General features: G+C 47.5%; 1 protein-coding gene across 1 annotated transcript in view; it reads left to right on the forward strand.

The window, feature by feature from the left end:
• The first annotated feature begins 1,956 nt into the window (after positions 1-1,956).
• Positions 1,957-11,660, forward strand: part of UACA (uveal autoantigen with coiled-coil domains and ankyrin repeats) — a 17,644-nt gene continuing 7,940 nt past the window's right edge. The window contains exons 1-11 of the mRNA XM_010131434.1: positions 1,957-1,992; positions 4,075-4,208; positions 4,502-4,590; positions 5,656-5,720; positions 6,270-6,327; positions 6,790-6,860; positions 6,958-7,064; positions 7,724-7,905; positions 8,354-8,391; positions 8,765-8,851; positions 10,792-10,899. Coding sequence (XP_010129736.1) covers positions 1,957-1,992; positions 4,075-4,208; positions 4,502-4,590; positions 5,656-5,720; positions 6,270-6,327; positions 6,790-6,860; positions 6,958-7,064; positions 7,724-7,905; positions 8,354-8,391; positions 8,765-8,851; positions 10,792-10,899 — 975 coding nt within the window. The remainder of the gene's footprint in view (positions 1,993-4,074; positions 4,209-4,501; positions 4,591-5,655; positions 5,721-6,269; positions 6,328-6,789; positions 6,861-6,957; positions 7,065-7,723; positions 7,906-8,353; positions 8,392-8,764; positions 8,852-10,791; positions 10,900-11,660) is intronic.

Genomic DNA, 11,660 nt, shown 5'->3' on the forward strand with positions numbered 1-11,660 from the left:
GGGTAGTGCGGCCTGAGCACACTGCATTTGCTTCTGCCTTGGGAGCTCTGAGTTGCTGCGGCTGTGGGGGCAAGCCTGTGGCTGGGCTGCCTTTACCAAAGCTCGCAGCGCTGCGGAGCTGAGAAGGCTGGGTTTGCTGAGAGCTGCTGGCCACGCTTAGTCTGAGCTGGGCACAGCTGGACAATGCGGTTTAGCAATCCCAGATCTTGTGGACAAGGCTCTCTTGGGAGGATCTTCAGGGTAAAGGGACTGCAGGGTGAGTGCAGCTCATGAGGACTCTCTGCAGGCACAGAGAAATGGGGATGCGTGAAGCCTTTGGGACAAATGGATTGGAGGGGACACTTCCCCTGGAAGGCACGCACTTACCTACATCCTTTCTCACCAAACTGACTTCACTTAAATGTGTTTTTCTTTGCTGTTGGTGCTGTATTTATTAATCTTTATTCCCCCCAAATGCTGTTTTTTGGCTTGAGGAGACAGTCTTGGATCTGGGCAGAAGATGACTCGAGGTGACACAGTCATTGGGCTGTTCTGGAATGGCTTTGTCACGTGGACACTAGTTGCAGCAAAGTCTTGGAATCTTTGACAACACGTTAGTGCTGCGAGGCAAAGGGTTGGTGCTCGCAGCAAGTGATGTGGAATAGTGTAGTGACTGCTGGGAAGGGTGAAATTGTGCAAATATGAACAAGTGGGTGATTTTTTTTTTTTTTCATCCCTGTGCTGAGAAGGTCCCTTGATGAGGTGATTCGTGGTCTCTCGTGGGTGCCCTCCAGGGTGTGTGGGTGGTTTTTCTGGCTATGCGCCACACTTCTTTTCTGCAGACAAACCAGTGCACTGCCTCTCGTGGTGACCCAGTCCTCTAAAAGGGAGATCTCCAGAGTGCCCTGTTAAATTTAAACCTCCTGGAAAGGAGACTCTCCTCTTCCCCGCTGTTAATCATGATGCTGTCTGTGTAATGTTTTCCCAGCCTCCGTGACTCCGCTCCTTGAACGCGTTGGGAGACAGGCTGGCAGCAGCAGTAAGCTGAAACCAGGTTCTATTCAGAATGGGTTCCATCCCTGTAAAAGGAGAATTTGTTTTAAAGCAGAGGCATGTGTGTTTTCTAAATTAAAATGGGTTACATTTCTGTCAAAATAGGACGGTGCATTCCATCCGCTCTGCGGTCGTAACTGTCTGAAGTCTGATCATGAGTCTGCTTTCGGCTTTGTGGTGGAGTGGAATGGGAAAAAGTGACTGCTGGGAGTATTTCAGTCCCGTGTTATTAGTGGTGATAAGTGTGACCTTCCCTAATGTCAGTGGACAGCTCATTTGACTACCGTGTTTGTTATTTTAAATGGAGCACGTGCCTGTCTGCGGAACACAACAACACTGTAGTAAGGTTTCACGCATGCTTGTCTCGTTAGTTAACATTAAATCCAACCCGTGTTACTCAGCCCCTGAGCACGCGGGGAATGTATTAATAGCTCTGGCTTTGTACCCCGCAGCTCCCGGCCCGGGATTATCAGAAAATAGATCTGGGCTGCTGAGACTGTCTTGTAAACACGACGTAGACATTTCAGCCTGGGCAATATTTACTCGTGAGCCTGAGTCACTCTGGCAGTCTGTCCCACACAGCGATGGGAGCACAGGGAGGGTTTTCTTGGGGGTTGCTGGGAAGGGACAGACTGAGCCCGCGGTCGGACCCTTGAAGGGCTCGGCCAGCTGGGCAACCTCTGGCCAGGGGTAGCCCCTATTTTTTTTTCAAGAGTTATGAAGTCTGAAGATGATCCTGAAGATGAGGGAAGTATGCTTGGGGATCCAAGCTAAGGAACAGGATGAATTCAGGGCAGCGGAGAGCACTCATTTCTCGAAGCGGCCTGTCTGAGCTCTGGCTCGGCGCTTTGTGAGCTGCCGGGTTTGCATCTTGATGCGCGATACGCTGACTGCTTCTGGCAGCGAGCAGCTGCGGGTTCTAGGATGACTTGTTGGTTCTCTTGTGCAGCTAAAGACACAGTAGGTATCTTCGATTTCATATCAGTGGCAGAGGTTTACAACTGCAGAAAGGCAAAAGCTTGAATTTTGTGAATGTTTTTCAGCTGTGTGTTTTTCTTTTAATGTGGGTTACAGCGGTCTTTAACAGCTCTGACTGGGAGGAGTTACCTTTAAAGGTGAAGTGCTTGAGGTGACGGTATCTCGTTTACCACATCACAGCAAATGGATGCAATTTACTTCAGTCTTATGACCAACAGGTTAAATGAAGGTGATGGTACCTTTATTTTAAAGGAATGTTCTTGTTAGTCAGAGGCTGTATGAAGCGGGAGTGAGCGATGGCTGGGGAGGGGGTTCTGTGGGTTTCAGTGAGTTTGTGCTAGCAGGTGTGAGCTGCAAGTGTGGAACTTGGCAACTTAGACCCAGCGGCGGATGAGTGAGATGTGATGGCTTTCCCCTGTGGGTGTGAGATGTCACGTGCAGAAGACTTTAGAGGGAACAGAGCTGGGTGCTCCCTGTACACAGTGCCCAGGGTTCAGAAATAACCCGCACTCCTGGGGGAGCTTTGCAGAGGGGGCTTTGCCCGGAACCCATCTGTCCCGTGCCCTGCCGTGGGTGCGCTCCTGCTGTGAGCGGTGGTGTCATGGTGCAGTGGCTTCATTCTGCCGGCCAGGCTGCCGTGGCTTTTAAGCTAATGGATGTTTTAATTGATTGACGTGTTGGTTCTACACGGACTCATTAGCCGGGCACACGAGTGGTGGTAATTTCATTAGTGGTCTGTGGCTTCATGGCACTTCTAGCAAGTGTCCACTAAGCTGCTGCTGAGGGTCCATGATTACTGTAATCCTGTTTATCATGAGAATGGGGAATAAAGGTTACACAAACCATGGTACTGTTGCAGAGCGGAGGCTTTGGGTTTCACTCTGGTTTGGTGCCTCTTTCCCAGTGGACCCTGGCTCTGGCACAAGGTGAGACCTTGCAGCAGCTCTGGGCTCTGCCCGTGTTGAGAACTGGCTCCTTGGTGCTGGTCCTCTCCATCGTGGATCTTCCAGACTTCATTACTTTAAATCTCCAAAATTTTTGGTCTTTGCTAGTAAGACAGCCTTAAGGAGATGTTTGATGGAAGTAACTGGTTTTAACATGAATGTGCTGAAGTTGATTAGAGGTTGGAGCAGCTCTCTGCAGTTAGAGCTGTTGTTAGCAGTGCTGATCTGGGTGTTGTTACTTGCAGTTCCTCACTTATCTGCTTCTTTGAGTTCTATCTCGTTTATTAATTTGTAATTTTTGAGGCCCAAACAGATATTTAATATCTAGAAATTAAACACTTGATTGCATTATTTAGACTATTACAATCCAAATGATTGACAGTAAAGACAAACCAGAAGCCTGCCAGTATTCATGCAGTTCATGGAGTTACTTGCCTCGCTGGTGTGAGAACAGTGGATGTCTCCTCCCTGAGGGCCATGAGACTGAGACAGCTCAGCTCTTCAGACCTGTAGTGCTGCAGGGACAAGGAGAGGGGCAGCTCTTAGTGGGTGTAGTGGAGACAGTAAAATGTGATCACTAGGCACTAGGAGATGCCCTCTGGTAGGGTTAGTAAAGGGCTGGGCTGCAGATCTCCTGGGACTGCTCTACCCCTGCCTGCAGCAGAGCTCTTGTTCGGTACTCGTCCAACTCTCAACAACCAGAGCTGGAGCTGGCCTTGTGTGGGGTTCCCCTGTCTGCATGACTTCTGATGTCCCCTCCAGACACACCACGATGTTTTTAAAATACTGTGCTCTATGTCACAGGCTTTTTGTTTAAGAACCACTGTGGGGAGAGCATTAGGTTTTTGGTCAGGACTGAAGTATCTGTGGTAAGACAAGTAGTAAAACCACAGTGGTGGGAAGGGAGCTGTCCTGGCAGCCTCACGTGACAGCTAAATAGCTGATAGCACCTGCCAGCCAAGAGGGGACAGAAGGATCTCTAAAAGATCTCAAAATATCTTAACAGGTACCACTGGAGGTGCAAGCCCAGACATTTTTGTGATCAAGCCTTTCGTGGACTTTCCTTAGTAGGTCGGTAGTGTACCGCAAGCTCACGTGCTGTTCTGATTCCCTCCCACAGCTGAACACAGACTGGAACAAGTACGATGACAGGTTAATGAAAGCGGCGGAAAGGGGCGATGTCGAAAAGGTTTCATCCATCCTCGCCAAAAAAGGAGTCAGTCCTACTAAACTGGATGTGGAAGGGAGATCTGCGTGAGTAACTCCCCATGTCCCAGTAACTGTGCTGGGAAACTGCTGGAAGTTACTCAATTCCTACGTCTTGCTGCAGCTCTGAACTTTTAAAAATACATAAATCCATGTAATGCATCATGAGAGATTCTAGCCTGATCCAGACTGGAACAGCAGAGAGCCAGGATGCAAGATCCTCACAAACTATGTCCATGGCACAGTGGAGATCAGTATTGAGATACTTGCTCTTGCCTGATTGGAATATTAAAGAGAAATGGGAAGTGTGCTGGTTTTCCACCTGTTTTTTCTGGTTTTAGGTTCCATGTCGTAGCATCGAAGGGGAACCTGGACTGCTTGAACACCATCCTTATTCACGGAGTTGATATCACAGCTACTGATGCTGCAGGTAGGTTTCCTCAAGTGTCCAAAGGGTCTCAGCTCGGTGGTTATTTTGGAGTATTTGAATAAAGCTGAACTACAGGGCAGATCTTCCTCCATCCTGTAGTTTCCTGTAGTTGGCAAAAAAATTGATTATCTGCGTGACTTGTTGCTGAATTTTGAGGAGACCGGTCATGTCCTGTCATGTAAAATCACGAATGCAGCAGAACTTCAGCACTTTGGGTTTGTGTGGCTGTAGCCGTGTATGTGGTCTGGTGAGATCCATGTTTTGGGTTGAGAATGTCAGTATGAGAATGGTTTTAAATGAATTTGTGTTCATTTAGTTAGTGAGTGTGTTTCAGTGAGACTTCTATGGCGCTGTGTCAGGAGTGAAGTGATATGATGGGTGTTCATTTACCCGTACTGAGCCCTCAAATGCAGAGTGTGTCTGCGCTGCTGCTGATACATCGGTTTGTATGAAGCTCCTGTGGAAGAGGCAGTGACAAACGGGTGCTACTCTGACCTCAGATTTCCTCCTTATGATTTAACATGATTAATGAATATTCTGTTTTCAACTTCATTACAGGAATAATTTAGCCTCTCTTTCGTATGACAAGTTATTTTGTTAAATGCTTCTGGAGTCGTTTGTACTGTTTTAAGATTGATTTTGCCAATGAACCTGATTCTTGGTTGCAGTCTCTGAAATAGGGAAGGACTGTTACAAAGTGGGGCCTGCCCAAGAGGGGTGCCTCAGTTATACCGCCGGCACACTCGTTGTTGTACCTAAATGATGTGATATTGATCTGAACTGTCTCTTCTCCCGCCATCATTCTAATGACACGTATGTATCTCTGTGTTTCATACACTGGCACATGATGAGCTGTGATGAAGCACATAGAACTACGGAGGAGGATGATGACAGGTTTTTCTTCAGGTGAAATGAACTGGGCTGATGCTTTAGTGAAGTACAAATGAACTCCTTATGAATTAGTGTTGTATGGTTAGTAATGGACTTTGAGCAGCAGGACAGGCATGCGCAATCGGGGTGCGGTGTTCCACATGGGTCCTGAACGCGTGTTCTCTCTCTTTTCAGGCAGAAACGCCTTGCACCTCGCTGCCAAGTATGGACATGCTTTGTGTTTGCAGAAGCTCTTGCAGGTACTGAAAAATCCAACTTGTCTGTGCTTACCATTTTCATTCTTGAGAGGAAAAAAGGTGCTCTTGGATATACTGCTTTGAAATTGGGATATGCCACTTGTTTGAAAGAATTAAAATCTTTTTAAAATAAGGCAGTCACGGGGAAAAGACCTTTTCATATTAAATAATAGGCCACGGCTGAACGAGTGCTGAAGTAAAGAAACTTTTTTGTCTCGACATAGACAATCCGATCAAGTTGTAGTTTCTGCCCCTTAAAGTCTTGTAAAGTCTTGTAAAGACTCATGCTCCTTTTCTGACTTGTTTGCGTTTAGGAACAGTCATACTGAAATTCTACACGAGAGTAGTCTTCTCAAAAGATGGAGCACTATAGCCATAGTCTTTCATTGACAGAACAGTATTGGGGGTTGTCTCCAGTTTGTGTGAGAGTTGGTTTGTGTTCTTCATTTATTCCTGGTCAGTTTACGCTCATTTGAGTTTTTGTCCAAACATTCCATGTTTTGTAAGTGCCGAGTGAATCCTAATGGTAACCAGGGCTACTTATTTTAACAGTACAATTGCCCAACGGAGAATGTGGATCTTCAAGGAAGAACTGCTCTTCATGATGCAGGTAACAGGGTTTGCCGTTCTGGTAACCGTCAGATGAAATCTAGATTTAATTAAGAAAGTAATTTTCAGATGGGCCCAATTCTGCTTTCAATTTTGGTGACCATAGCAAGAGAAAATGTTTTATGTTGATGTGACTTTTGTCCTTGATAACAGCCTTAATAAAGGTTGTAGGTGCAAAAAGGCTCTTCTGATGCCCAGGAATTGTATTGTAAAATCTTCAGTGAGTGTCACAAGTAGTGTTTCGGAGCAATGATGTCAGCAGGTGAAGATACTTCTCTTGGGACTGTCTGCATCCTCCTCGTGCTGTGCACTGTCTTGAGTAGCGGTGTTTGAGTTTTTGTGTGCTTCTGAAGTGTTTGTGTGAGAATAAGTCATAGACCCTTGTTGTGCATTCACTTAGTTGCATGAATTTTTGTGAAGCAAATGCACCCCAGTAACTTGCTCTTCCTTTTTCTCTTGCAAGCTATGTCAGACTGCTCCTCTAGCATCCAGCTACTGTGTGATCACGGGGCCTCTGTGAACTCAAAAGATGGAGTAAGTTGCTGCTTGTAGCGTTCCCCTGCACAAACCCTGCTGGAGTCCTTTGCTTCCTTTCCCTTTCCTTGCTTCTTTCCCCCTTTCCTCTCTGCAGGACGGGAGGACAGCACTGGTGCTGGCCACTCAGATGTGTCGTCCCACAGTCTGTCAGCTTCTGATAGACAGAGGAGCAGACGTCAATGCCAGGGACAAACAAAACAGGTGACGTGTGCCATGTGTTGTTACTGCCAGCCAAGACACCACAGATGGTTGTCTTAAGGTTGTCTGTCCAAAGCTGTGTCTTGCAGCCCTTGGGATCAATATGCAAGATGGGTCATGACAAAGGTGGAACTTGGTCAAGAAGTACCTGGGTCCCATTAGACCTCCAAAGGGACCTAAAGGCTTTGAAATGTTCCCTCCCCTATTCATGGAAGGGGGTCAAGGGAGGGGTTTTCCTTTGTAGCTGCCAGTTCTGCCAGTTCTTCCTTGGAGCCGGCTCTGGAGTGGGTAAGCGTTTGGAGGCATTGCCAGACACCCCTGAACTTCGTCTAAACTTCTTGTCTTGTGTTTGTTGAGTCTATTGCGATTTGTATCTGGAAAGGAAGCCAAAGCCCTGGGAGTCTTCAAAACGCTGGGTGGCTCTCAAAGGCAGTAGGTTTATGCCGATACTGGAGTGGTTTGGTTTTATTTGCTTTTTAACAAATATTTAAACATTGACTAAATGACTTGCTAAAGCTTAGTTTCCTCTCTTGATAGAGGAAGGATTCCTTGGCTCAAGTTTCCATGATTAGGCATAAGTGTACAAAGGCTTTTCTGTGTGGTTGCTGCGTGGGAGCGCGAGTTGCTGGCTCTCTGAACGCCGTCTCTCTCCCCATCCCCAGGACCGCCCTCATGCTAGGCTGTGAATACGGCTGCAAGGATGCAGTGGAAGTTTTGCTCAAAAATGGCGCAGATGTTGGTTTGACTGATGGCCTTGGTCATGACTGTGCTTACTATGCCAGAATCGGTGACAATATTGACATTTTGGCGTTAATAAAAGCTGCTGTTGAGGATTCCAGCAAAGGTACACAGGACAGGGCTCTGCCAGCTTGCCATTATTCTTTCCTCTGAATTATGTTTCTTAACACTGCTGTGACTGCAGGAGCTGCTGTCTGGAGGGCAGCTGGAGCCCTCTGAACAGAGGGTTGATGAACTGCCTGGCTGGGAGGGGGAGGAAGGCTTTTGGGCTTGGTGTGGTTGTTAGCAATAAAGCTTCTCAGGTAACTGCAGGCTCTGATGCCTCGAGGAGCTGATGTCACTGAGCTGGTGTTCCAGCATTGATCACGGGAGTTAATTAGCCTTATTTATAGGAAAAGCTTTGTGCTTGTGAGTGGGCCCATATTTGATGAGCTTGGATCTATTTCCTGAAATGTCCTCCCGAGGTGGAAACCAGACAGAACTAGCTGAATGTGGAGCAGGAATCTGAATGAAACGTATTTTTTGACTTGCTGTTTCTGTGGTGCTTTTTTTAGGGAGAGACACCATGAAGAAAGGGCAGCCTGAACCAAAGGTAAGGCTGCTCCTACCAACCACCTCCTGAGGCAGGGCATCGCTGGTGGTGCGGGGAGGGTGACTGCTTGTGCTGCGACACAACTCATTCAGTGTTTTTGGAGTCCTTAACTGCCTGTGTGGCTGAGCAGACTCCCTCTGATCAGGGGCTGTGGCTGTTTGACAGATATTCGGTGAGGTGGGTATTCCGTGTTAGGGTTTTGACAAGCATCCTGTTGGCTGTCAGGGTGAGGTTGTGAGTAGCCTCTTCCTGAAGTGATCTGTCACGGTGGAGGTGTGGGCAGCTGAAACTGGGCTGGGCGCAGCCTGACGTCCCCAGAAACGGGTGTCTGACAGCGGGGACACGGGGTAATGCTGGGCTGTCACAATCCCAGGTCACTGCTGTGTCGCAGAAGTGGAATCGGCTTCATGCGCAGGATGGGGGGAGCATCAAGCTGTATCAGAAGGAACATAGTGCTCAGGTAAGCGAGGAAGGTTCCAGACTCCAGTTCCCATACACGTAATGAACCAGACGTACGACAGACCCTGTAAAACAAGCGTTAGCAACCCCCTTTAGAAGGGCCACGTGTGTTGCCATGTACCTAAAACTGAATTGTATGTCTGTGAGGTAGCAATTACGCAGATCAGCTGTAAACCTTTCCAGGAAAAGTTACTTTTTTTGTGTAACAAACATTTGCAAGTCTCTTCCTGTCTTAACCCTGCCCATCTCTGAACTTACTGTCTACAGTAGAATCACAGGGTCATAAACCAGGAAGATTTGTGTTTTTAACGTTCTCAGGAGATGTTTGTCTTCTGGAAAACAGGCTGTTACTATGTCAGTACAGCTCTCAAAAAGGTAAAGAATGTTTTGAGCTGAGAAATCCAAGCCTTTGTTCTGCAGCGCTTTGCAATGAAAGGATAAAGGTCTCAGGGCAACTTCTCTGACTGGAGCTCCAGTGGTTTCCACAGTCCAGGCAGCAATTATCGGGCAGGAGTGAGACGTGTGTCATCATTTGAGTGCGAGCACTGCACCGAGTGCCGGTACAGACCTCCCACTGGCCTGTGCGGGGTTCGCTGTGCCGTACTGGGTGGTGTCTGTGGCTGCCAGCATGGTGCGAGTTTAAAGGTTGCTGTGTATCGTGCCAGTGAGGCTTTTCTGTTCTGCCACTGGCTCGGTCATTGGGTTTCAGGAACTGTTTTAACACAAGTTATTTTGACTTGTTAACAGGCAGCAGATAAGCAGCCTCTCGAGCTGTCAGCAGCTGGTGTAATCTTACTCTGTATGTGCACTTACAGGAGAAGGAGCTGTCAGAGCCGAGCAGCTCCAAGAGCTTGTGCTTGTGTAAACCTTCAGAATGAAACAGCGAGGCCACACAACCATGAGGGGACTCGTTAGGCAGGGTTGGTGTCTTTAACAACTGTTCCACTCAGGTCCGAAGGATCCTGGGGTGGTTAAAATCACAGGCATACAGACAAACAGGCACACAAGTATAACAGGGTCTAAAAACAGACTAAACGTGGAGTTACGTAAAACACAGTTAGTTAGAATTTAGGCTTCCAAAGTATTACAGGTGAAATTACTGCTACTATGATTAAGGCAACTAGCAAGGCACCCTGTGAGCATTCGAGGGCAGAATAAGTGTTTCCTGCTGTCCAAGTACCATTCATCATGATGAGTTAAGGGGAGAAAGGGGAAGGAGACGTTACCTTAGTTCATCTCCATACCAACCCTAGGCTGACGACTGATGGCCAAACCAACAGAGTTCTCAGCATGGATTGTTTCAGAGGTGAGGCACTGGTAGTTAACAGACCCTTGTGGACGTCCCCATGGAGGCAGTGTGGTCCTTGTTGTGCCATGTAGCTACCTCGTCTCTGTGCCCGAACAGCACTGCCTTTATAGTAGAGGTTAAAGCTGCCCCTCGCACAGCGTGTGGCCAGTACGTGTATGTGGATGGCCCCAAACTCCATCTTCAATCACATAATCTGTAACTTCACGCATGCCCAATGTCACTGCTGGGGTCGCCGTTTGGGGGTTGTTTGACGTCATCTTTACTCTTTATTCCTCAAGGTTCGAGAACGTGGGAAAACTCATTGTTGTGGTACCTCCTTTCCTTTTCCCATCCCTTGGCATCTGATCACAAGGCTTGTGATTATAAGCTTATCATGGGAGTGTCCCCTTTGGGTGCAACCAGTCCGCTACTCCCACTGTCACTTCTCCTGAGAAAGCTCGCTATCTATGGTTTATTGCAAAGCTTCCAGAACTCCCACTGCCTGGTGGTTTCTTGCAAAGCTCCATGTTCCACCTCGGACCAAACTGTTTAAAGGGGCCATCTGACAGACTGTTAAAATCTTTGGTTCAGATTCTTCTGTTTCCCTACGTATGTGTAGTGTGGGTTTTTATTTATTTTACTTACTTTTTAAGGAACTGGAGTTAGAAAATCAAGATTTGAAAGATCGAATGAGGGAAGCGCAGGAGGAGCAAAGGATGCTGCTGGATCGCATCAGCGGGCTGCAACTGCAGCTGAGCGAGGTAAGCCTGGGGTGGATAACCTGGCCTGGAAGCAGCAGGAACCACCTGCTGCGGGCAGACGTAGAGAAGAAAGCACGTGTAGTTAGGATGTGCGCTTCATGGCTTTCCTGGGGATTATTTCTGCGTGTGCCACTGTCACTCTCTTCTGCTGCGAAAGCCTTTGGTCTGGTGGTGCTGACTGTGAGGAGACCTGCTCCTCGTTCACTGACACCCGTGAACGTGAGCAGTGGCACCTCTGCGCTTCACGAGGTAAAGTGAACCGTGAAGTGTTCTGGCAGGTTCTCGTTTGGAGAGTGAGCTTCACCTGCACAATTCCGTGGAGGTGGTGTGTGTCAGGGCTTTGCTTGGTTTCCAGCTGTCAGCCTAAGTGGAAACACGGAGGAAAGTCTTCAGCTGGCAAAAAGAGAAAGAAGGGTTTTCAATAGGGAATTTCTCACCCAAGTTTGAAACTCTGTGTTTGAAAAGTTTCCTCTTCTTGGGTCTAGATATGACCAGTACAACTGAAGAAGAAAACAAAAACGTCTTTTTTTTTTTTTTGGCTTTGCAGAGGCTCACATTTGTTCCCTTACTGTGGGAGGTGCATTGAAGAAGCATCTGCAGCTTCCCCTCAATGTGCCACATGGATAGAGTATTTCTTCTCTGAATCATTGGCTTGTCTGAACTCTCTTGACCCTTTATAAAACAAACCCTGCAAACTCCTTAATACTCACTTTCCAAAATCACCAAACTCATGCTGAAGACCTGTGACCTCATGACTCGGT

Source organism: Buceros rhinoceros, unplaced genomic scaffold (assembly GCF_000710305.1).
Source record: "Buceros rhinoceros silvestris isolate BGI_N320 unplaced genomic scaffold, ASM71030v1 scaffold6142, whole genome shotgun sequence".
NCBI classification, from domain to species: Eukaryota; Metazoa; Chordata; class Aves; order Bucerotiformes; family Bucerotidae; genus Buceros; species Buceros rhinoceros.